This window comes from Bubalus bubalis, chromosome 6, assembly GCF_019923935.1.
Source record: "Bubalus bubalis isolate 160015118507 breed Murrah chromosome 6, NDDB_SH_1, whole genome shotgun sequence".
NCBI lineage: Eukaryota > Metazoa > Chordata > Mammalia > Artiodactyla > Bovidae > Bubalus > Bubalus bubalis.
In genome coordinates, this window is record NC_059162.1 from 99,306,910 (window position 1) to 99,331,432 (window position 24,523).

Genomic DNA, 24,523 nt, shown 5'->3' on the forward strand with positions numbered 1-24,523 from the left:
GATCAAATCCAGATTGTCTCAACTCAAAGGGACCCATTACACTTACTGGGAAAACTGAGGCCCAGAGACTGTGGCCATGCCCAGGGAGAGGCTTGTGCCTGCAATACCTTTTGCTACACAGCAGTGCAACAATCATTTTCTAATTTAAACACTGTGCTTTGTGAGAGCCTTTTTGTGGTGGTTGTTAGTTTAACTAAAAACCTCTGCCCTGCAAGGCTGAAAGCACAGATGTGTGGAATGTTAGAGCTGGATAGGATGTTGCTACTGCCGCTGCTAAGTTGCTTCAGTCATGTCCAACTCTGTGCAACCCCATAGACGGCAGCCCACCAGGCTCCGCTGTCCCTGGGATTCTCCAGGCAAGAACACTGGAGTGGGTTGCCATTTCCTTCTCCAATGCATGAAAGTGAAAAGTGAAAGTGAAGTTGCTCAGTAAGTGTCCGACTCTTAGCAACCCAATGAACTGCAGCCTACCAGGCTCCTCGGTCCATGGGATTTGCCAGGCAAGAGTACTGGAGTGGGCTGCCATTGCCTTCTCTGGGATAGGATGTTACAGGCCCTCTAATCCAGGTGGGGAGTGGGCACAGAGGCCATGGGCTAGCTCAAGGTCATACTGCTTTGAAAGGGAGTTTGCTGAGCTGGGTTCCTGGCCACAAATAGGAACACACCTTTCCGTGCCAGCGACTCGCTGGACAGAAGCCCTTACTTCGACAGTGGGCTCTGAGACAGGATGCCAGCTGAAGCCCTGAGACTCTGCATTGCCGCATGGCGTGATCCGGAGGTGGAGGACCCTCCCTCCTGGCTCAGTCACACCCTGCCACGGACACCAACTGCGGAACCTCAGGCTGGGGGGCAGAAGAACTTATTCCTCGAAGACACTTCTCTGAAAGCACCTGTGCCCTACTGCCTCCCTCCAACTAGGGAAGTCACACCAGAGAGAGAGGTCTAGAACCCTGTGGTCAGCCCTGGATGAATGCTGGCCCCAGGCTCCAGTTCTGGAGGTTTTATAGCCAGAGATGCTGCCCTTCTACTGTCTGCTCCAGCCTGACTCCTGCCTCCACTCCCCTCCTTCTCAATCTGGGCTGGGGATGGGGAAGGGGCGTCTCAAAGCTAGAAAAGACAAAGAACATGCCTTTCTGGACACAGGCCCGGGTCAGGGGTGGGAACTAGGGCCCCCTCCTGCCTGCCGCTCCAGTGGCTATGGGGTCTCCAGCGAGGGCCGTATCACCTCTACTGGAAGGAGAAGCTGCCTCAAGAGGGTGCAGGCAGGGAGGAGCCAGGAGGCTGGGAAGAAGCAAAAGGAGAGGAACAGGAAGAAGCCAAATGACTAAAACTGAAAAGCCATATCCCCAAACAAAACGTAATTTGGGACCGGTCTACATCAACACAGCCAGCACGGAAGAAAGAAAGCAGGGGCAGGAAGAAGAGACAGGGTGGGGAGATCCAGAGAGGGGAAGACAGAGGGTGGGGAAAGGAGAAGGAGGAAAGCGGAGACAGAGAGAGGAGGGAAGGCCAGAGGGAGAGCAGAAGCTGTAGGCAGAGCTGGGGGGAGGCAGTGGAGAAGCGATGGAGCTGGAGCGGGGCAGGGGGCCTGGGGCAGGCAGATGCCTGAAAATATAGCTTTATATATTTATATTTATATCTCACATTCCACACAGCAACTTACTAGGGGAGGAAGCAGGGGATAGGAGGAGGCGACCCTGAGGCAGGGGTCTGGCCAGCTAGAACCTCTCACTGGGGAAAGCTGGGGGCACTAGCCTCTCACCTCCTCCCCATTCGGCCTCCATGGGATCCAAGCAGGGCCATGCAGAGGGTGCAGGTGTGGGCTTCACCGAGGGCTGGAGCTTGGGGAGATGGGGGGGCAGGAGGCAGGACTCCAAGGCCCCAGGATCCCTGGGCTCATGAGGTAGCTCCTTGAGAGCCATGTTGGGATGACCCTGGGGCTGGGCTGGGGGCGCCCAAGAGCCCTGGCTGCAGGGGGCGGCCAGCAGTCAGTTAGGCAGCGTATCAAGTCCCAGGGATGCTGCGTGCTGCTTGGCCCGCAGCCGCAGGTTCTCAATGCTTGTGGTTTTACTGTTCAGGGCGGCTGAGGCAGGCGCCAGGCCTGCAGGGGGCGCAGGCAGCAGCGGGGACCCCCACACTCCCTGGTGGGCAGCGGCGGCCGCGGACAGCGACTGGTAGTACGACTGGCAGTGCAGTGAGCCCAGCGGGGCCACGTTGACGCCTAGGTAGGGCACGGCGGCCGCGGCGGCGGGGGCCGGGGCCCCCACTTCGAAGGACGAGTAGTGCACCAGATTGCTGGTGGCGGCCATGTGCTGGCGGAACTGCTCCTGCAGACGGAAGAGGCTCAGCGGGGAGGAGGAGTAGGAGTGGGAGGGGCCCAGCAGGCCGGCCCCCGGGGCTGCAGGCGTCAGGGCCAGGCTGCCCGGGGAGTCTGCAAGCAGAGAATCAAGAACCGGGGACTCAGGACAAGGGCACTAGTCTGCCAAGAGGGGCTCCCCCGGCCTCGCCTCCCACTTGGCGCTGTAGACAAGACGGGCTGTGGCTGAAATCATATCCACCCATCTCAGCCAGGGTGTCCCCAGAATCCTGGGAGGGAGGGACCCAAGCTTCCTCATGGCACGGACTCTGCCAGGGCCCTCATGTCTGACGTCTTAGGGAGTCTCCTTTTCTTGTTTTGGTTTTTGCTGTTTGTTGGGTTTGGTGGGACAAAAGAGTTCTATTGACTCTCAAAATTGCTACAACAGAATCAGACTGACAAAGGGAATGGCTGAGCCATAAGCAAATTGGGTGGTACCGAGGTGTCCTGCCCCAAGACTCTTGTTCTTTCCAAGGCTGTGCCTCCCCTTTCCCTCGCCTGTCTGTGGTTCCCCTTCCCCTCCAGCTCTCAACTCACAGCCCCGTCCCCTCCCTGCCTGGATGCAGGGTTTGTGACTGAGGTTATGCTTCCTGCCAGAGCTCTGCTCCTTCAAAAAGCAGAGCCCAGAGTCTCTGCTACATGTGGGGATCTCTGGTACTCGTATAGCACTCACTCAGTATGCACTGGTACATCTGTGCTGTTGTTAACATACTGCACTGATAAATAGCTTCTACCCTGAGCTCCTCAAGTATCCCTCCCCTGCCACATAGCCCCTCCCCCCAAAATTCCCTTGACCTTGCCATGATTCAGCAACTAAAGGGGGATCACCTGGCATGGACCTGCTTGGCCGTGTCCTTTCTCTGGGTCAGGGCCAGTGCCACGTGTCCAGGGTTAACTCTATCTCTGCTCTGACACCGCTGGCAGAGCCAGGCCCCTGGGCAGCTAGACCTGGCCATTCTCCCTAGGCGGGGCCCCAGACCACCCATAGCCCCTGCCAAGCCTCACCTGCCTTGGGGCTGCCCCTCTTGCAGCCCAGCCCCTTGCTCTCAGCCCCAGGGCTCTTCTCAGTCTTGGGATCCTCAGCCCCTGCCTGGGGGTCTTCCTCCCGGTCAGGCTGGTCTTCGGGGGCCGACTCACTGGCTGACTGCTCAGACAGGCTCAGGTGAAGCTCAGCAGGGGGGTCGCCACTGGGCAGGTTGGGGGGCTGGTCAGTCTCCAGCTGGGTGTCTGGGGTCGGGGCCTCGGTCTTGCCTTCCCCGTGGGAGCCCTCAGCCTCCTTCTGCTTCTGGAGCTGCTCTTTCTGCAGGCTGCGCTGCTTCTTCCGGAACTTGGCCCTGCGGTTCTTGAACCACACCTGGGGACCGGGAGAGGGGTCGCAGGAATGGGAGGGGATGCAGCGGTGTCATGGAGCAGGGTACTCCCCAAGGGAATGTGCAGGATAAAGTCGCACCCGCCCTCTGGGAAACACGCACCCACAATCCCTTCCCTCCCCTCCTGTCACCGCAGCCATTCATGGAGACACCGGGTGCAGTTTGAAATGCTGGCTCCTGGGCAGTGGGAAACCAGCCAGTGGGCTGGTGCTTGTCTGCAAGGTCTAGCTGGGCCTTACCTGCACCCGGGCCTCAGGCAGGTTGGTGCACATGGCCAGCCTCTCACGCATCACCACGTCCGGGTAGTGAGTCTTCTGGAAGGTCTTTTCCAGGGCCTCGAGCTGCTGAGCTGTGAACGCGGTGCGGCTGCGACGCTGTTTGCGGTGCTGTGAGCCATAGCGGGCCTCCAAGATGATGTCTTGAAATGTACAGCCGTTGGAGGGCAAGGAGAGGGGGCCCATTTAATTATGGGAAATAGGTTTTAAATCTTACCCTGCTCTGACCCATTGTGGTCCTGCCAGAGCTAGACCCTGGTCTCTTCCCCATGGAAATCACCCATTTCCTCTCCATGTAGCTGGATTTTCAAGATCACTCCACACTATCATTCACTATCAGGCCACTCAGTTGTGTCCGACTCTTTGTGACCCCATGGATTGTAGCATACCAGGCTCCTCTGTCCATGGGATTTTCCAGGCAAAGGTACTGGAGTGGGTTGCCATTTCCTTCTCCAGAGGCTCTTCCCAACCCAGGGATCGAACCCGGGTCTCCCACATTGCAGGCAGACGCTTTACCATCTGAGCAATTTAGTAGGAAGTTACTATCAGGCCCAATGAGCTTTAATTCATCTCTAAGAATGGCTATTAGGAATATGCCTGAGGGGGATCTTCCTTATTTGGTTTGAGGTGGGTAGGTGGGTGGGTTGGCTTTACCCTAAAATCCATAAATTCCTACGATAATAAGATATAACATTCTGAGAGTACAAGATGCTGGCAATTTGGAAGTCCATGTCACAAAGGTTCTAAGAGCCAATGACCCTTAGATTCTGGATACCAACAGAATACCACCCTGACCATGAGAAGCCAGGCCGTGAGCTTGGGACCTATCTGCAAGGTCTTGTTAGGAGGAGTCTGACTAAGTAGATGGAATTCACTGGCTCTTGATCCTATGTCCTCTGGCTATGAATTTCATCATCCCAGCCTATGAATCTCTGATGGTAGGACCTGAGGCCTTGGTTTTATATCTCCTCAACAGAAAGGCTGGTTCTGGCAGGGCTGGCAACCTCAGAAAGGCTAGTTGCATTCAGTCTTGGCCCTTCTAGCTGCTTTCTCCAAGAGGTAAGGACAAAGAGAGCAGGTACTAACCACCACCACAGGCTAGGAGAGGAGACAGGCCTGGTAGACCACTGATTCCACGGTCCTGCCCATGTGCTGAGAACGTGAACCTCCCAGCATATATATCTGCCTGGGGTTGCTATCTACCCTCCTGCTCTTCCCTGATAGCTCAGTTGGTAAAGTATCTGCCTGAAGTGCAGGAGACCTGGGTTCGATCCCTAGGTAGGGAAGATCCCCTGGAGAAGGGAATGGCAACCCACTCCAGTATTCTTGCCTGGAGAATCCCATGGACAGAGGAGCCTGGTGGGCTACTGTCCATGGGGTCACAAAGAGTCGGACACGACTGAGTGACTTTCACTTTCACACTCCTGCTCTTCTGCTTGACTAGTCCTGGGATGATGGACAGTCAACTTCTCTTTCCCGGCCTCCCATCACTCGTAAGTGGGCCCTGGACTATCTATGCTGAAGGGAACCCAAGCTGCGTCAGCTTTTGCACAGGGTCGCCTGCACTTCAGGGACTGGGAAGTCAACACAACACTCTAAACGAGGAAGGAGGCAGCTGGGTCTCCAGAAGGCCTCAGACTTTGGGCTGCTCCTTCTTCAATGTAAAGAGGGAGCCCTGAACTCCACACAAACCAGCACTAATTCCAACCTGGACTGAGCCCCAAGCTCATGCTGGTTACACTAGGGAAGAGGAAGGAGAGAACCCCTCTCAGTGGAACCCTGGGTGCAGGAGCAACAGCTCAGCATCCTGCTGCTGGCTCCAGGGGCTGTAGGTGAGGGCAGGGGGTTGCCGCCTGGGAGACCAGGCTGTCTGCAACATCAGCAAAACCTCCTGCTGGAAGGCAAGGCCTCCATACGAGGGCCCGCCTGGAGCTCGTGTGCCTCTTCTTTAAGGTTAGAGTTGTGGTGGGAGCACTGAATACTCCACTTCCTCTGTCCCTGACCTTTCCTCTCTGAGCCCCAGAACATGGTCAGGATCTATAATGTCACCACCAGGCCAGGCACAGGGAACTCACTCCAAACCAGATAAGCAGCCATAGCCGGGCAGGCCTGCACACACATTCCCACACTGGAGACTGATGCTCATCCACAGATGAGGGGCTGTGACCAGGGGCTCGGTTTCATCCTCTGAGCCCTTCCCAGAGCCTTGCAGGGTAGCTGCCCCACCCTCCTTGTCAGGCCAGATCCCCTGCCCAGGCCTCACAGCTCATCCTAGTTCTCTGCCTTTCTCATGCTAGTCCCCCTTCCTTACCCTTTTAAGGCTGGGCTCCTGCCGCATGCCCTCCAGGAAGCCCTCCCTGACCGCACTTGCTGATCATGCTTCTCTGGTCTGCCCCACCACTTGATCCTGGCCGCATTCTTTCTGCTGTGCCCTCTCATGGGTATATGGGCACCTGGCCTCCCTGGAAGTACCCTAAAGCCCTCCCAGGACCATCTGGCACAGGCCCAAAGCAGTTCATCTGCTGCTTGAGGTTTGGCCTGGGACAGGATGGGGTGGGTGGCTTCACCTCTCAGGAACTTACGTTCCCCACCCAAGCCATCAAATCCTTCCCATGTTCACTGAGGGACTCTCACGGCAGAGCAACCATGGGTGAACAAGAGTAGGGGGGACCAGGCTGTAGCTCCCTCATGGGTGCTTCCCATAGGACCTGGATAATAATTTCCTCTGAGCACCTACTAGTCCCTGCTTAATACCCTACATGTGTTATCTCAAGTAATGTCCCCACCATCCTATGGAATGGGCCCTACCATGTTCCCTGTTTATAAAGGGGAAGCTGAGGTTCAGAGAAGAGAGGAGAGTGGGCAGACCCTACAATGATGGCAAGTCTGCAACTTCAAAGCTCAGATCTTTAGCCATAAGGTCCCATTCTAATCTCCCACCCCAGCCCTGCCTAGATTTAGCCTCACTGAGCCTCCGTTTCCTTGTCCATACAATGAAGATAATAACCTCCCTTTACTGGAGTTGAATGGTTTGATGCACGGAGAGACAAAAAGCAACTCACGCGGTGCCTGGCCACACAATCAGTGATCAAAATGTGGGCGCTGTTACAGAAGTGGCTCCCGGGGCATTCTGGCCATTTCCCAGCTGGAAGGCTCTGGGCTAGTCCCTTACCTCCTACCTCGGTCTCTCCACCTGTGAGAGGCTACTGGGCCCCTCCCGCAGAGGGCTGTTAGGGAAATGTGAAGGAAGGCACAGGCAGCTCCAGGGTTCAGGCCCCGGCAAACATGGGTAGTCTGGATACGCACACAGATTTTGAATTGACATCTCCCTGTGCCATAAGTGACCTGGGTCTTCCTGAGTTTCATTCCCAGTGCTCCCTCCTGCCTTCACCTTCCAGACAGAGCCTTGTCCCCCAGATCTCTCCTCCACCCTGCAGCCGCCATCCCCACAAACGGCCCTTACCAGCCAGGCGCTCGGCCAGCGTGAGTGCATGCACTGAGGGCCGGTAGTCGGGGGCGTGCTGGGCCTGCTGGGCCGCCTGCTGGTGCAGGTTGTACATGGCGCTGAGCGAGTTCATGGCATGCAGCGAGTAGCCATTCACCCCATAGTGCTGCATCGCGGCATGTGCCTGCAGACGGGCGAAAGGGAAGGGACGTGAGGCCATGCAGTCACACTCTACCCTGGGGAAGACACCACCCCTGGCCCAGACCTTGGATGCCCACCTCACCCTTGAGCTTCTGCCATCTCATGAAAAAGAGGCCCGCCTTGCCCACAGCCAAGAGCCAAAGGGCTCCTGACTCTATTTATTTATTCAATCAGCCTGTCATTCATTGATTCACACAGCAGGACTTGTGTAGGGCTTAATGCTCTGGGCCCTGGAGTCAGATTGCCTGAGCTGGACTCTCAACCACCTGCAGGCTTTCTGGCTTTGAGTACGTCACTTAACTTCCCTGACCTTCAGTTTCTCCATCTGCAAAATGGGGTGACAGTACTTATTTCATGGGGTTATTGCAAGGATTAAGAGAAGCCTTTACAATAAATAGGGTCTGGTATGTAGGGTATGCTCGAACACATTAATCATTGGGATTCAACAATCTGTTTGCTGCTTCATTCTGTCATCTCTTCATTAATCACCCAGGCACCTACTCATTTGCACCTCACACACATATTATTTGTTCAACGAAAAGCCAAGGAGGCTCACAGGGGACCAAGTCCAGAGCTGGACTGGGAACACTGAGGCATTTGCTCTGCTGAGATAGTGGACTACAACCCTCATGCACCACACAGCTTTAAGAACACTGTTACTATGACTGCCATACACAGACTGCCATTGCCTCCCTCTATTCTCACCATAGGTCCAAGAAGCAAGCAGGCCAAGAGCAAATGAACTCCATTTACAGATGAGTCTACTGAGGCTTGGAGAAAGAGCAGTGACATGTTGAGACCACACAGCCCATGCAGGGCCTCCTCCACCCCATAGCACTTCAGCCTCATTCTTTGGCGGCCAATGCATCGGAGAGCACATCCCTTCTGCTGAGGTGGCTCGGATCAGCACAAGGCTGCCGGGGCCCCACCAGCCCCAGGGCTCCTCCGGACCCTCCCAGTCCTTCTGCCCACCAAGTGTTGCCCTGAAATGTCAGTTTTGGAATGTGGACCATTTGACAAGAGAAAGACCATGTCCAGGTGTCTCAGCTCCCTACCCTCACTGAAGTGGACATATCACCAAACATCCATAGCACACACACACGCACACATGCACACACATAGTTCATGCACAGACACATATACAGACACTCTTCACATAAGCAGTCATACACACAAATTCATCAACAATCACAAATGCAATGTCATTATTCCCACAGTTCCACACATACACATTCTCACAGATACCTATCCACACAGCAGATGTATCTACACACAAACCTGACACTCATACACTTTCATATATTACACATATTCATTCAGCAGAGACTCATTAAGCACCCGCCTACTAAGTACCAAAGTCCTTGCCTTTGTGGAATTTTTTTGGCCACACTGAGAGGCATACAGTATCTTAGTTCCCCAACCAGGGATTGAATCCATGCCCTCTGCAGTGGAATTGCAGAGTCTTAACACTGGATCACCAAGGAAGTCCTACCTTCATGGAATTTACCTCCCAAGCAGGGAAGGCTATAAAACCAATAAACCTATATAATAAAGTCAGACAGGAATAAGTACTCTGAAGAAAAACAGAGCAGAGGAAGAGCATATCAAGAGGAAAGGTGAGGCTGTTTTAGAACATATGGTCAGGAAAGGGCTCTCTGATATTCAAAATAAGCCATGTGAATTTTACTGGGGTGGGGGGAGACTTTCCAGGTAAAAGGAACAGCAAGGACAAAGTCCCTGAGGCATGAACAACTTGGTGTGTGTGCGGAACGGCAAGGAAATCAGGGTAGCTGGAGCTCAGAGCGGGAGAGGGGCAAGTGGATGAGACAAGGTGGGAGGGAGAGAAGGGGCCAGATCCCAGAGGGCTTCACGGCCCATGTAAAGAGTTTGAATTTTATCCTGACTGTGATGGGAAGCTCCTGGATGGCCTTGAATAACATGATTTGTTGTTAAAACCTCACTTTGCTGTTGTATGGAGATCAGACTGCAGAGGGTCAAGAAGAGATCAGACTGCAGAGGGTCAAGAATCCCTGGACTGGATTTACTGAAGAATCCAGCCCAGGGACCAAAGGGCTTTCCACTCAGGCAGGATGGGTGGAGGTGGGGAGAAGTGGTCAGAGTCAGGACATGGTATGAAGGCAGAATTGACATGACTGCTGATAGGTTAGTTTTAAGATGTGAGGAAAAGAGGGCAAAAAAGATGACAAGTGGACTGGGCTATTGAGTGAAGATGAAATTAAGACACTTGCTCCTTGGAAAAGCTATGACAAACCCAGACAACATATTAAAAAGCAGAGGCATTAATTTGCCAACAAAGGTCTGAATAGTCAAAGCTATGGTTTTTCCAGTAGTCATGTATGGATATGAAAGTTGGACCATAAAAAAGGCTGAGCACCGAAGAATTGAAGCTTTTTAACTGTGGTGTTGGAGAAGACTCCTGAGAGTCCCTTGGACTGCAAGAAGATCAAACCAGTCCATCCTAAAGGAAATCAGTCCTGAATATTCATTGGAAGGACTGTTGCTGAAGCTGAAACTCCAATACTTTGGCCACCTGATGAAAACAGCCAACTCTCTAGAAAAGATTCTGATACTGGGAAAGATTGAAGGCGGAGAACAGGGGGACAACAGAGGATTGGATGGTTGGATGACATCACCGACTCAATGGACATGAGTTTGAGCAAGCTCTGGGAGTTGGTGAAGGACAGGGAAGCCTGGTGTGCTGCAGTCCATGGGGTGGCAAAGAGTCGGACACGTCTGAGCAACTGAACAACTGAGTGAAGATGGATCTTTTCCCGAATTGCAAGCTCTTGGGGAGAAGCAGGCCTGGGAAGGAGTGGAGGAGAATGAAACCAGGCTTTGGGGGGACATTGTTGTTGCTGCTGTTTAGTCGCCAAGTCATGTCCGACTCTTTTGTGACCCCATAGACTGTAGCATGCCAGGCCCCTCTGTCCATGGGATTTCCCAGGCAAGAGTACTTTAGTGAGTTGACGTTTCCTTCTCCAGGGGAATCTTCCTGACCCAGGGATAGAATGCATGTCTCCTGCATTGGCAGGTGGATTCTTTACCACTGAGCCACCTTGGAAGCCTTTTGGGGACATGATAGGTATAAAATATGGCTGACTTCCAAGTAAGAATGTTAAGATGGGGGCAGTTCCCTAGTGGTCCAGTGGTTAGGACTGTTGCTTCCATTGCAGGGGGCATGGTTCAACCCCTAGTTGGGGAACTAAGATCTCACAAACCACGCAGCACCACTAGAAAAGAAAAAAGAATGTTAAACCGGTAGCTGGATTTACAGATCAGGAGCTGAGGTTTGGGTTTACAGGTTTCTGAGTGGACACTCACCCAAGACACCTACCAACAACACTTACTCACAGAATCCCACTCCATGCACCATAAACATGACCCCAAAGGCAGAGATATAGGAGAAGAGAATGATGGGACAGAATAAAATGTTTAACCATTTGTGTAACAGAATATATCGTAAACAAAGCTAAAAGGCAAACAACAAACCTGGGCAAGAACTTGCTGTACGTGACATAGCAAAACTGACCAAAAAATAAATAGCACAAATAAAAACAAAACAGAATGCCCATAAGATATAAAGAGCTCTTATATAGAAACAAAAAGATGGTCACCTTAATAAAAGATGAGCTAAGACCTTCCCTGGCGGTCCAGTGGTTAAGAATCCACCTGCTGATGTAGGGGACTCAGGTTCCATCCCTGGTTGGGGAACTAAGATCCCATATGCTTTGGGGAAACTAAACTCACACACCTCAATTACACTGCAATTACAGAGCCTACACGCTCTGGAGCCCACGCTCTGAAATAAGAGAAGCCCACACACCACAACAAAGACCCAGCATGACCAAAATAAAAATAAAACACGGGCTAAGTAAATGAGGAGACAACTTATTAAGGGAGAAAAATAGCTGTCTGATATATGACAAAAAAAGCTCAGCCTTCCTTGTAACCAAAGAAATAAAAACAGAAACAATAAAATAAGAATTTTTACCAGTTTAGCAAATACGAAGAAAAACGATTACACAGGGTTATTGAGGGGAGCGAGAAATGGTCCTTTTCCTACCTCACTGGCAAAAGAGCTCTTTCGTCCCTGCATCAAAAGTCTTTAGAGAGAGCATCTCTGGACTCAACAATTCCATTTCCAGAAATTTATCCTTCAACGACGCAGAGATATGGATATAAGAATATTTATGATGGTTCTGCTTATGATGGCAAACAACTGGAATCCTCACTGTCCATAGAGAGAGGATTAGTTCAGTACATGAGGAAACAGTCATGAGCGCCATGGAAGACAGTGCCACGGTTTAAAACAATGATGTGTATCTGCATATGCTGATGCTCACAGTATACTGGTGACTGAAAGAAACAGGTAACAATATGCATGAGGTGATCCCATTTGGGTAATGTATGTATGTATAAATATGCAGAGGAAAGAAATATAGAAGTAACACAGAACTAACAGAGGTTATCTCTGGGAGTCAGCAGATGGGATTACAGGTGATCTTCAACACTCAAATTCTTTCCTTCTTTCTTTAAAAAAAAAAAAAAATTATTTATTTGACTGCGTTGGCTGTGGCTCTCGGACTTAGTTGCCCCATAGCCTGTGGGATGTCAGTTCCCCAACCAGGGATAGAAGCCAAGTCCCCTGCATTCCAAGGTGGATTCTTAACCACTGGATCCCAGGGAAGTCCCCTTTCTCTCTTTTTTTTGAGAGTGGGGATGGGGGAAGGTTATCTTTGTGTTTCCAGGGATGTGGAAACAGAGCCGATCTCCAAAAGGTGTCACAAGGGCCAGGTGGGAAAGAGGAAGAAGGATTTAGAAGTGATTTTATTCATCCCCCATCCCCCTGCTGGGCTGGAATGCCGCCCCCCCCAACCAAACTCAGGGGCTATGTTGCCTTAAAACTAGCTGCTGTTAACGTGGTAAGTGACATTTTAATTGACTTAATTATTGCTGATCTCACATTTTTTGATGGACGACAAGTCTTGATTAACAGAACCCAGGAGCAGTGCCTCTCTCCAATCTCAACCGCTGGCCCTCTGAAGGCCTCCAGAAGCTTCCCAGTCTGACATCTACCCTCCCTCTCCCCTCCAGCCTGATGCCCTCCCCTTCCCCGGCTTGTCACCTCCGTGCCTTTGCTCCCACTGGGCCTCCACCTGAGATGGCACTGCCCTTCCTGCCCTGGGACCTGATAAAGCCCCAGCGACACCTACTCTTCAGAAACCGGGCCTTCCCCACCTGCCCCTGAGAAGGTATCTCTCTCCTCTTCAGGTTCCACATAACTACTCTCCGATCCTAGAAAGAACAGTAACAGAAACAGCAGCAGCTGCCCTTTTCTGGGCGCACTGAGCAGGCCCACACAGCCTTTATGTGGGTTTTCTCAGTTGTAGCCTGCACCAGAGCAGTGTGCCACTTCCATTTCCCCCACAAGGCTGAGCTCCTTGAGGGCAGAAAGTATAGCTCACGCCTTTCTAGATTCCCCACCTCGGCCCACTCACAGGCTCTGGCACAGAGGCAGAGCTCAGGAGACGAGGATCCGATGAATGAATTAATAACAACAACTATTTATTAAGTGCCTCAAATACATCAGACATCCCCATCAATCCTCCCAATGCCCTAGGAAGTAAGGACTGTTATTACCCCCATCTCACAGATGTGGAAATGGAAGGTGAGAATGATCGGATAATTTGTTAAAGGCCATGCAGCTAGGAGGTGGTGGAACAGGTTTCCACAGGTGAGGTGAGGCTCTTCCCACCAGCTAGTATTTCCTAACCCCAGTCACAGGCTCTTACTCCAGCATGTTCCATTCCCTGACTCCTAGCATCTCTGGTTTGGTCCATGGCAATAGGACAACAGCAGAGAAAAAGCACCTCCCCTGGTGTTTCTCATACACTCACGTGTGTGCCCACGTGAGCGTGCGTATATGTTGTAAGATAGGCAGTGCCAGCCTGAATCCTCCCAGCTGAGTTCCTCTCTCCCCACCTTCATGCTCTCTTCCTTCTCCAGGTGGACATCAGAGCCTCAGGTCTCCTCTGAGGCCACACGATGCTGCTTACCATCCAAGCTGCACACACGTGGGACCACCCGGCCACATGCTTACAGCTCATCACATTGATCATGCTTGTACATAGCCTGGCTGTGACCGGGCATGTTGACCACAGGCATCTGTGTTTAGGTGGGCATCTGTGCTTATGTACATGTTCGTACGGGTGTGCACATCTGTGGGCCGGTGTGTGTGAACGTGTGTGTGTGACCAGAAGAACATACACTAAATGGTACTCTCAGAAGTCATGTGGCCCTGGACAGGGTCTGAATGAGACAGAAAAACAAAGAGAAAGAAATAAAAGCAGAGATGGAATTGATGCAGATGGCAAGACAGATCAACACAGAGAAAATAAACAGATCTCCCTTACCCATTTTGGGTTTCCGCAGCACCTAGCACAGAGCCTGGTAAACAGTCAATGCTTAGTAAAGAATAAATCTTGCATGGAGGAGAAAGACGCACAGCCTAAGAGACGGTAGGGGAGGCAGGGCCCGCACAGCCCAGTATGGTCCTCGGGGTCCTGGTACCACCACCTCCTCTCTCCCCAGGACTCTGAGTCTGGGACTGGAGGAGCCCTGTGCAGCAGGCACTTTTCCAGCAATAGGGCAGCCCAGACCTGCCCCCCTGGGGTCCTCAGCCAGACCCAGCAACTGGAGCTCCATCCACACCCAGTTCTGAGAGCTGTGGGTCCTAAGGGGAAGCCAAGAGCCGCCCAGGCTGGAGTCCGGCAGGGCCAGTTGGAGCCTCGAAAGGGGGCCCAGCACCTCTGGCCCCAGGCCAGGCCCTGCGTGGGCTCAGCCCACTGCACACTCCAAACAGAATCAATTATATATTTAAAAGGTGCCGCCCCGCAATTCCTGGCGAGCCAGGAGAGCCATCCATCATGGCGCGGCCGTGTTTCACAAGCTGTCGAATTGTGCTTACATTGGTTAAAAGAATCTTTATATTTCATTAAGCAAGCAGATCGGCGGATCTCCCGCCACAGGCGCCATATAGATGGCTTTAATTTTCCAAATCTGCAAATGCATCCGTTATGTCCCCGCGTCGCTGCTGGCTGCAGCCTAATGCCCAGCCAATCGAAGAATCAAGCAGAATTTTATTAGGGGGCATTTTTTTTTTTATAAATTAACAGCAGCACTGCTAAAAAACCACACGTAAGGCGTCTTTGATTAAAAGCAAAGTGGACCCTCCCTTCAGCTGCACCCAGCTCAGCCACTCCACAGGCCTGTCCCTTCTCTTTTCACCTTTCCTCTTTTTCTGAACTTTTCATTCCCTCTCCATTTCTTCTCATTCCCACATACAGTGAAGAACCAAGCAGAACAACTGTCTTTAAAGGAAAAGGAAGAAAGCAGGAGGGGAGGAACCAACACTCTGAGTGACTTGTCTCCTCTGTTCCAAGTGTGGTCAGACACATTATCTCACTACCCATGACAGCTACCTTTTACTGAACATTCACCTTGAGCTAAACCCTCTTCTGCTCACATTAACAAGCTTCAGCACAACCCTACCAGATAGGACTTATTATCACCACTGTATGAATGAGAAAACTGAGACTGAGGGAGGTAAAATCACCTGCCCGAGGCTCTATAGTGACTAACGGGATAGAGACAGGACGGGAACCCCAGGTGGCAGAGGATCTACCTGTACTGATTTCCAGAGTGTAGCCAAGACCTAGGCCCTGGTGAGGACTAGCCCTGGTGCCAAGGGCAGTGGGAGGGGCTGCAGGGGGCCTACTGCCCTGGACTTTCTGCCCTGAGAAATGCTGCCTCCCCTTCACCACCAGAGGCTTGCCCAGGACCCTCTGGGGAAGAGGCCCCTGCAGCCGTCCCCGCTGCTGAGTAGTTGGGAAACCAAAAGGACTCTGGTTTGGCAGGTAGAAGAACATGAATACATAAGTTCAGGAGGTCCAAACCAGGGCTCCTGCCCCAACCCCAGGCTGCTGTGCAACCTTGGCTAGGAACCTGCCATCTCTGACCTCTTCTGACACAACACTGACCAAAATCTTGGTCAGGTGAAGTGTGTAGTTCAAGGCCATCCAGCCACCTGAGGACACTGAGGGGGAGAGTCCTTTGTGTGTGTGTGCACATGCACACACATGAATGTGTATGTGTTGAGGTGGGGGTAGCTGATCAAGATGACCTAGAAGTTGTCCAGCTCTGAGCTGGTGGGTCCAGGATTATTTTTTTATTCAAAACATTTTTTTAGGGATTCCCTTGATGGTCCAGAGGTTAAGAATCTGCCTGGCAATGCAGGGGACGTGGGTTCGATCCCTGGTCAGGGAACTAAGATCCCACATGCCAAGGAGCAACTAAGCCTGCACGCCTCACCTAGAGAGTCCATGCTCCGTGATGAAGATTCTGTGTGCTGCAACTAAAACCCATGCAGCCAAACACATACATAATTCTTTTAAGTGTTTTTAAAGCATAGTTGGGAATTCCCTGGTGGTCCAGTGGTTAGGACTCAACGCTTTCACTGCCAGCTGCTGCTGCTGCTAAGTCGCTTCAGTCGTGTCCAACTCCGTGTGACCCCAGAGATGGCAGCCCAGCAGACTCCCCTGTCCCTGGGATTCTCCAGGCAAGAACACTGGAGTGGGTTGCCATTTCCTTCTCCAATGCATGAAAGTGAAAAGTGAAAGTGAAGTCTCTCAGTTGAGTCCAACTCTTCGCGACCCCATGGACTGCAGCCCACCAGGCTCCTCCATCCATGGGACTTTCCAGGCAAGAGTACTGGAGTGGGGTGCCATTCACTGCCAGGGTCTGGTTCAATACTTGGTCAGGGAACTAAGATGTTCCTGCAAGCCGCCCCACAGCCAAAAAAGCTAATTAATTACAGTTGCTTTACAATACTAAGTTAGTTTATAGGATTTTAAGAGAAACTCTCTGCCCAGAACATGCCAGATACTCAATACTGGTAATCTCATGAATTTCTTATCCCAATTCTGTGAGGGAACACTATTATTATTCCCACTTTACAGATGAGGAATTGAGGCTCTAAGAAGCCAAGTCACTCTTGGTTTATCTGTTTGGGAACTGGAAAGGATGAGCTGCCATCCCAGTAAGCACCCCTATTCCCACATCTCTTCTGAGTTGCCAGGAATCAGCAACGGGAGCATATCCTATAAGACAGCATCGAGACCCTGGCCTTACTCTGACCAGGGACTCTGCAGGTGCCAGGGCTAAGGGCAGACCCGAGATGAGGATACCCCCAGCTGCTCCCTCTTAGATGCTATTTATTTTTAAGATCCATTCTCAGGTCACTGTCAAAACCCCCAACCTCTCGAATCTTCACTGTCAGTATCAGGCACACAATGGTGCAGAAAGTCCAGGAACCAGCCTCTCTCCCCTTGCCAGGCAGCAGATTCTCCCCAGCTATGCCCCACCCTTCCCAGGAGGGTAAGCCTGGGCACCAACAATTCAGTGATTAGATACTGAAAGCAAGACCACAGAAAACAGTCAAGGACACAGTCTAGACACATATTCATCATTTCCAATCCCCCACTCTTGCTTCCTCCTAACCCACTGTACCAGCACCCTCTCACCCGCTGAGACACAAAGTCACCCCCAAAGTCACCATGTGACTGCCTTCCCCTCTGGGAACACTGTCCCTCCACCAGCATTACCTGGAGAATTCCTGATCCCTCATACTAGGCTTGATCCCTCATATTCACCATCTTCTCCAGGACACCCCCCGTGATGGGCCAGGTTGGGGCAGGTGACTTCTTGGAACTCCCATGGTAGCATTACCTCACCAAAATGTAGTTGCCCATTTGCCTGTCCTTCACCCAAGATATAATAATGACTATTTTTCACCAGCCATCCTGAGAGAGACCCGACAGGCAGCATCTCATTTATTTCTCACAACAATCTCATCCCATTTGACTGACAAGGAACCCAGAGAGATAAAGTCACTTGCCCAAAGCCACACAGCTAATCAGCTTAGCCAAGATGGAATCCAGGGAGTCTAACTCCAAAGCATGAACTCCGTGCTCACCAATAGCCCTTAACCTCACCAGTCTGGGGCTCCTGCAAGGTAGGGTCTGGATCCAGAGCCAAGACTCGGTACCCAGCAAGGAAAATGTTAGGCATTCATCCCACAAGTAAAGATAGAGCCAGTCTTTGTCCGGTATAAACTCTGGGGTAATATAAGGAGCACCAGCTCCAGAGGCTCCAATTCTAGCATAATGGTCAGATGGTCTAAAGTCCTGGGTGAGGGGAGACCAGCTCTGGGAGATGTGAGAAGGCCAGCAGAATGCAGAACTGAGTGAGCCAAGGCCCCCAGTCTCCTTCTCACCTGCCTGCACTGCCCTACTCCCATGGACGACCTCATGACCCCACCAGAAGCCAAGCCACCTCCTGGCCATAGCTTCAGCCCTGATTTTGCCACAGACTGAGCCCTGATCCTGTCCCACACCAAGCCCTGGCCATTGCTCCCATCCTGACCATGGCCCCCTTCCCCAAGTGGCATTTGATACCAACACCATGACTTGCACACTGCTACCATTAACCCTCACTGCTTGATCCATGTGCTGAGGGAACAGGCTGTTGGGGTCCAAAATCTCCAGCATCCTCCTTCCAGTTCAGCTGAGGGACCCCAAAGTGGCCCCAAAGTTAGAGCCAAGGACCTCAGACGGTGAGCTTCAGGCTGTGTGGCTTTGCCAGGGTCAGATCTCCAAGCCCTAGAGCCCTTCAGTTTCTCAAAGGAGATGCTCACCTAGCCTCGGGGTTTGGGATGTTGACAGAGAGGGGAGGGAAAGAACGTCATCAGGGACAGCCCCCGAGTTCTGGGTGGGTCTCAGGGCAGACCCCACCCCCAGGGCCCTCTGGAAGAGCCCAGGGCTTAGTTCCCTACACAAACTGTTATCCATTAACATCCAATTATCCCTCGGTCCGAGCCATTAATTATAAATCAGCCGCTAATTGGGGTAATTAGCCCCCTGCAGGCTAATGGGCCGAGACTGAGAGAGGCCCCTCCACCTACTATTCTCGGATTTTCTGAGGAGCTTAATGTTGGGGGTGGGGTGCGGCGCAAAGAAATCAGGCGGCTGGAGTTTTGTTTTGTTTTGTTTTAAGGCAGCAAAATGCGTCAGGGGAAGAACGGGAAGATGAAAAGGGCCGATTTTTGTTTCTCCTCGAATCCCATCCAGCGTGTGATCTGGAGCACAGGCTGGCTCAGGGGAGGTCTGACCGCAGGCCCTGGGAATCGAACTGGCAGGATAATCGCTTGATTCTCCGCTTCCTTTCCAGCAAAGATGCAGCTGGAAAGCCAGAGAAGACGCAGGAGACCTGGACGGACCCGGAGTGGAGCGGCGCACCAGTCGGCCGCCAGCACGTTTCCGCGTCTCACCTGCCTGGAGGAGCCGGCCCTACTCGCCTGGTTTGCCCCGGGTCCGGAGGCCCGCAGGGACGAGTTGGGCCGCTCCAGGATCATCGAGACCCAGGCCTGGCCAGCCCGGAAACAGAGACTGCAGAGTCTCCGCAGAGCCACAGCTCCAGGGTCAGGTCTGGGCCTCCGGCAGCTGGTGGGGTGTCTTGCTGACTTGGAGACCCCGGATCCTACTTTGTGCACAGACAGACCTATGGATAAGTAGGTAAAGGGCCACGCAGCCACAGGGACTCAGACAACCCTGATGCATAGAGCTGTGGGAGCTGGAAGGGGCCTCCAGACCCCGTGGGCTCCAATGACCTAGGGACACACCGAAGCAGCGCCTGCGGCAGCGGTAAACCATTTGCAAGTAGTAACTCCGTCTGGGAAAATGCACTCTGGCCAAGTGACGGCAGATCCAGGGGACTCTTCCCTGCCACTGCCAGAAACCCAGCTTAAGTTGGAAGAACAGACGGGCCAGAGCTGTGATCCTGGGACTGTGTGAGCTGGGATGTCCACCCATCCGGCAGCACTGGGCCGAGTCAAATAAGTTGTTGGAAGAGCAGAGGGGTGACTAAGTGGAAGGACAGCTCACTGGATGGCGGGGGAGGGGGAGTGGGGGTGGGGAACAGAACAGGATAACGGAGAGCCCAGCTCACCCGTCTTACCCAAGGGGAAACTGAGGCGGAGGGAGGAGCAATGACCCGCCTGAGGTCAGAGATTAGGGTACTCACTGCAGGACGAAGGTCCAGACCAGACCACACGCTTAGCTCGCCACTCACCGTCCCCCCCAGTACCCCTCCCTAAACCGCCCGCCTACTCAGTAATGGGCTTTGGCGGGCCGCGGGCGGCGTCGCCCGGGGCCTTGATTAGATATTTATTGCTGTCATTTACATGGGCACCGCAGGGCGGCCGAGCGGGACTGTGAGAAGGGGAGGGGAAAGGAGGGGGAGAGGACTGGGAACTTGGGGAAAGTGGGGGTTGGCTCCACCAAGACCAGAGACTTCCTGGAAGGGGTGAGAGGCCGTGAGTGGCGATTCCCCAGGCTAGCAGTGGGAATGGGGGTGGGGGGAGCAGAAGCGAGGGCAGGAGTTATGGACTGAAGCCCATGGGCTGAAACGGTTGAGGAGAGAAGTGGAGCTGTTGGGCCTCAGATGGGTGCCCTGGGAGTGTCTTGTGTGATATGCCTGAGTGTTCGTATGAGTTCAACCTGTATATGTACAGCAGTGTCTGTCTAAGGAGTTTTGTGAGTGTGTGTCCAGCAGATTTACCTGTGTGCCCCTATGTGTATGGTTCTCTACCTATGTGACTTCTCACCTGGGTGTGTCCTTGTTAGCCACCCATAGTTCAGGTAACACTAACCCATGCCTTTGACTCTGGGTGGTGGTCAGCTGTACATGTGTGTGTGTCCCTGTGTGTCTGTCCATCTGGATGGCTACAAAATGTGTGTGTACAGGACTAGCTCAGAGATTGAGGGGGAGTTTCTTCCCCTCCTTCAGATTCTGCAACCTATAGGCACGTCCGAGTGCTCTAACCACCAAACTCAATTGGGTATTTTTTCGGAACCCAGGTTTAAGGGTGGTAGGCTCATCCTCCATTTCAGACCTGACAGGGCCAGAGTATTGTCAGTTCAGGGTCCTCTGGAAGCTTTTGTTTCTGAAAGATTCACTAAGCGGCTTGTGATGGGATGTATGGGGCCAGGTCTCCAGAGCCAGTTCTGTTCGCATCGGATCAGAGAAACGGCTCCAGTTTCAAGACTACACAGGACTCTGCATGTGAAAGTGGTGGGCACCAGTGCAGGGATTCTCCCAAAACTCACCCTTCACCCTTGAAGCTGACTGGCCAGCCCGAGGTCCGGTGGGGCCCATGTGGAGGCCCGGGTGCTCACCTTTGAAGCCACCTTCGCCCAGGGCGGGTTTCCTTTCCTATGCACTTTTGCTCTCTGTTCCACTTTCTCCGCAGAGTCTGTGTGGCTGCATGGTTCCCGCTTCCCAGCAGGATTCATGCCCATAACATCTGAGGGGGTGGCGGAAGCTGTTTACCCCCATCCTGAGTAGTGAATCCCTGCCTCTTGTCCAGAGACTGTATCTGCCCCAGCCACGGAAATTTGAACCAATTATTCGGATAATTTGCTCTCACTGGGCAACAAATTTAATTTTTTTTCTGACCTCCTACACGCACATGAGCACAGCTGGTTTGCAGAGAGAGGACGTAGGAACCAAATTCACCGACCCTTTGGTCAGACTGTCTTCTCCTTTGGGGGAAGACTGAGGATGAAGAGAAGTGAAACGCAAATCCCTGCAAAATTGAAAACAACTCTTCAGCCCACTCCACCTAAAACTAATAGGCAACAAGACCTCCTAGAAGATGCTGGGTCCGGCCAACCCGCCTGCAGTGCATAGGTTCCAGAGCTGCATTAAGAAAGACACCGGGCCACCCAGCCGTCGGGACTGCAAACTGGGAACCTATGCAATTTCGCAGCTGCGGCGCAAACAGCCTCCAGGATGCCAACCGGGCCACTCCTCCGGCCAGCTCGCAAGGCCGATCCAGGCAGTAAAGCCCTCTGCTCTCCCCGACGTCCTTAACCCAGGGCCACCTCAGAAAACCAGCCCTAGCCCGATCGACTCCGTGCCTTTGCAGAATTTTCTAAAACGAAAAAGATAGTCCCATGCCCTGGGCGGACCAGCGCTCGAGGCTCCACGGGTTCACTACTTTGGGGGATTCGAAACAGGAGCAAAGGGTGGAAAGGGCGCCGATTCCCGCCTCCTCCCACTCCCCAATGCGGGACTCCCTCATCGGACAAACAACGAACCTGAGGAACACACACACACACCACCACCACCACCACCAGAATCAGGGCAAGTTCAGGCCCCATATCTGGGGCGAATTTAGAGGAGGAGAGGTTCCGCTCGGCCCCTAAGCGCACCACCAGGGCCGCAGCGGCCCCTGCGGAGAGCCCGGAAACTCCTGATGGACGAGAAAGTTCAGCCGGCAGAGTCCGGGACACCGCCTGTCCCCGTCCAGAACTGGGTCACAGCTACCCGCCATGGGAGGCCCAAGGAGGAGAGTCCCTGGCAATGCCCCCTGCCCCTTGACAGCTTCACCCGAAGCACCACGAAGAGGCTCCGGGTGCTGGCCCCAGCCTGCCGTTCCACACGTAGCTCACCGGACGCACGCCAGTCGAGGCCGCGGAGGCAAAACGAATTCCAGGGGACTAGGCCCGCTGCGCCCCAAACACCCACCTGGGGGACTCCAGCCCTAGGCTGCATTTACGAGGACAGAAGCTGGCTGAGCGCTGAACCACCCCCAACCGGAGAATTCTCGCAGAATCGCAGTCCGGAGAGAAAAGGCTCACTCGCCGCGGGTGGAGTGTGAACCAGGGACGCGCAGCCCGGACCGATGCAGGATCCCGGGCAATGCCCGGGGCATCGGGCGGTTCGCTGGGCGGCGTGGATGCGGAAGCTGGGGAGGTGTGGGGGCGACCCCTGTGCTACCCCAGCGGGGACCTGGGCTGCGGGCCGTGCCCCCTCCCCAGTCCTGGCCCCGGGCTCCGCGACGCCCCGAGGCCGCATCTGCTCCACATTACCCCCAGCCACCTCCTCCCCGCCCCCCTCCAAACTGAGAAGGATTTGTCTCCGCTTAATATCCAAACCTTTTTTGTATTTATTTTTTTTCAGGGGCGAAGTAATATCTTCCAAATGAGGCAAAACCGTGACCGATCCGAAGCGTTCTCTGCGGGTGCCTGCGTCTCCGCGGGCCGAGGCTTCCGTCTGGGCCTCCGCGCGTTTCTGCCCACGGCTCTCTCTTTTCCCTCTTTCTGCCTCGGAATTTCGAATTCTGCTTTCGGTCCGGCTCCTTGGGCTGTTCCCTCTCTCTGCCTCCGTCGTCAGCCCTAGGTATCACTCCCTTCGTTTCACCCTACGCGTCTCCCGATCTCTCCCTGCCTCTGTCTCCCTGGCCTGTCCCTCCTTCCTCTCTGTCCCTTCGCAGTCTGTTTGTCCGTCTCCAAGTCCCTGGCCCCAAGCAAACTTTCCGGTCCTCCCGGCGGATCGGGAACTGCAGGACCACTAGAGTGGTGGCGGTCCCCAGAGTTCCCCCGCGTCCTCCCCGTCCCGGCGCCCCCGCCCAGCTCGGCCCCGCCGGCCGTACCCGCTCGCACCTGGTCTCCCAGGCCCGCGCCGCCGTCGCCGCTGCCATCTACGCGCGCCTCGGCCGGGGCTGGAGTTTTAAACGGCGTTTCCCGGGCGCCCCGCGCGGGCCCACGCGCTCCCCAATGGCCCGGGTGGCTGCCAATCACGCGCCGCTCCCGCCCCCGCCCCCGCCCCGCCCCGCTGGTGCTGCAGAGCGGCTCTCGGCCTAGACTGCCAGGGTCCGACCGTCCGTGGGTCGGTGGGCTCCAGCCGCGTCGGTCACCTCCTTCGAATCTCCGAATCTCCGTCTCCCGGTCCCCGGATCTCTGCCTCTCTCGGGTCTTCAGAAGCCGTAGGCCAATCCCTAGGGCGAGGAGGAATCTTGAGAAACCTTCCCCTTTAAAAGCCTAACCCCGCGGCTGGACGCTTAGCACCAGACAGGGTCAGCAAGTGATGGCCTGGGGGTGCCCTGACTGACTCACACGCTCACCGTCTCTCCAGGATCGGTCCCGAGCTATGCATGCGCACACACCACACACACTTCTCTCTCCCCCTATCAGCCTCGCACTACCCGCAGCCTTGTCACCACCGTGCTGCCATGCCATCACGCCACCCCACAACAGCGATCAGAGCTCACCGCCCACACTCTCAGCCCATACACAGGACTGCGTTCCTAGCAACTGGTCACCTGTCTGTCAGTTGGAGGCCTTTTAGAGAGGCTGCTGGCCTGAGACTCAGCTTCACACGAAGTTCACCCACCTGTCTCAAGGGCAAGGGACACCCGGTGCCTGGCCTACATGGGGAACGCCTTGGGCCTGGGATCCTCCCGTGCCTACTAGCGCCTCACTCCCTCCAGGCAGGACCAGTTCACAGGAAGACATGTTCTGGCCTGGCAGTGAGCAAGGCCGGCCTCCTGAAAGGTGTGCCAGAGGGGCAGGTTAACGCCCACACTGCTGGTGCTGTTGGAGTGGCAAGGGCCTGCACTAAGACTGTGTGTGTGGCTGCTCTATGTGAAGGTGACTGTCGAGTGCTTGGCCAAGGGTGGGTAGGGTGGGGGGTATGCTGCGTGTGCCCCTGTATAGTGAATTCTGTGTGGGCTGCCTTTGGGCACAGTGGCAGCGACTGTGAGTCACACGTGGACTGTGTCCTTGTGACCTGTGCCCTGTGACCACAAGTCCACCGTGGAGTAACCATGGAGCCTCATACAGCTCTAAGTCCTTGTGTGGGTATCACCAATCCTCGTGCAGATGTGAGTTCAAGCATGGTTGTGAATGGCTGAGTGCAGGATGGACACAGGGCAAGCCCAGGGTCTGACACTCAG

The 24,523-nt window shown here is 53.9% G+C and overlaps 1 protein-coding gene and 1 non-coding gene across 2 annotated transcripts; one reads left to right on the forward strand and one right to left on the reverse strand.

Moving 5' to 3' along the window:
- Positions 1–1,270: 1,270 nt before the first annotated feature.
- Positions 1,271–23,266, reverse strand: DMBX1 (diencephalon/mesencephalon homeobox 1). Its single transcript, XM_044945052.2, has 5 exons — positions 23,232–23,266; positions 7,465–7,630; positions 3,966–4,144; positions 3,362–3,710; positions 1,271–2,431 (listed from the first exon to the last, which is right to left on the reverse strand). The coding sequence occupies exons 2-5, from the start codon at positions 7,616–7,618 to the stop codon at positions 1,989–1,991; spliced, it is 1,125 nt and encodes a 374-aa protein (XP_044800987.1). The 5' UTR covers positions 7,619–7,630; positions 23,232–23,266; the 3' UTR covers positions 1,271–1,988.
- On the forward strand, positions 5,216–5,287 carry TRNAF-GAA. Its single transcript has one exon. It is a non-coding gene; the product is annotated as a tRNA-Phe (tRNA).
- Positions 23,267–24,523: the final 1,257 nt, after the last annotated feature.

Excerpts from the sequence above, each read along its gene's own strand:
- DMBX1 (XM_044945052.2), bottom strand. The coding sequence starts at position 7,618 with ATGCAGCACTATGGGGTGAATGGCTACTCGCTGCATGCCATGAACTCG. Across the intron at positions 4,145-7,464 it reads GCTGGCCGAGCGCCTGGCTG|ACATCATCTTGGAGGCCCGC; the intron begins GTAAGGGCCGTT and ends GTACATTTCAAG. Across the intron at positions 2,432-3,361 it reads GAGGGGCAGCCCCAAGGCAG|ACTCCCCGGGCAGCCTGGCC; the intron begins GTGAGGCTTGGC and ends CTCTGCTTGCAG.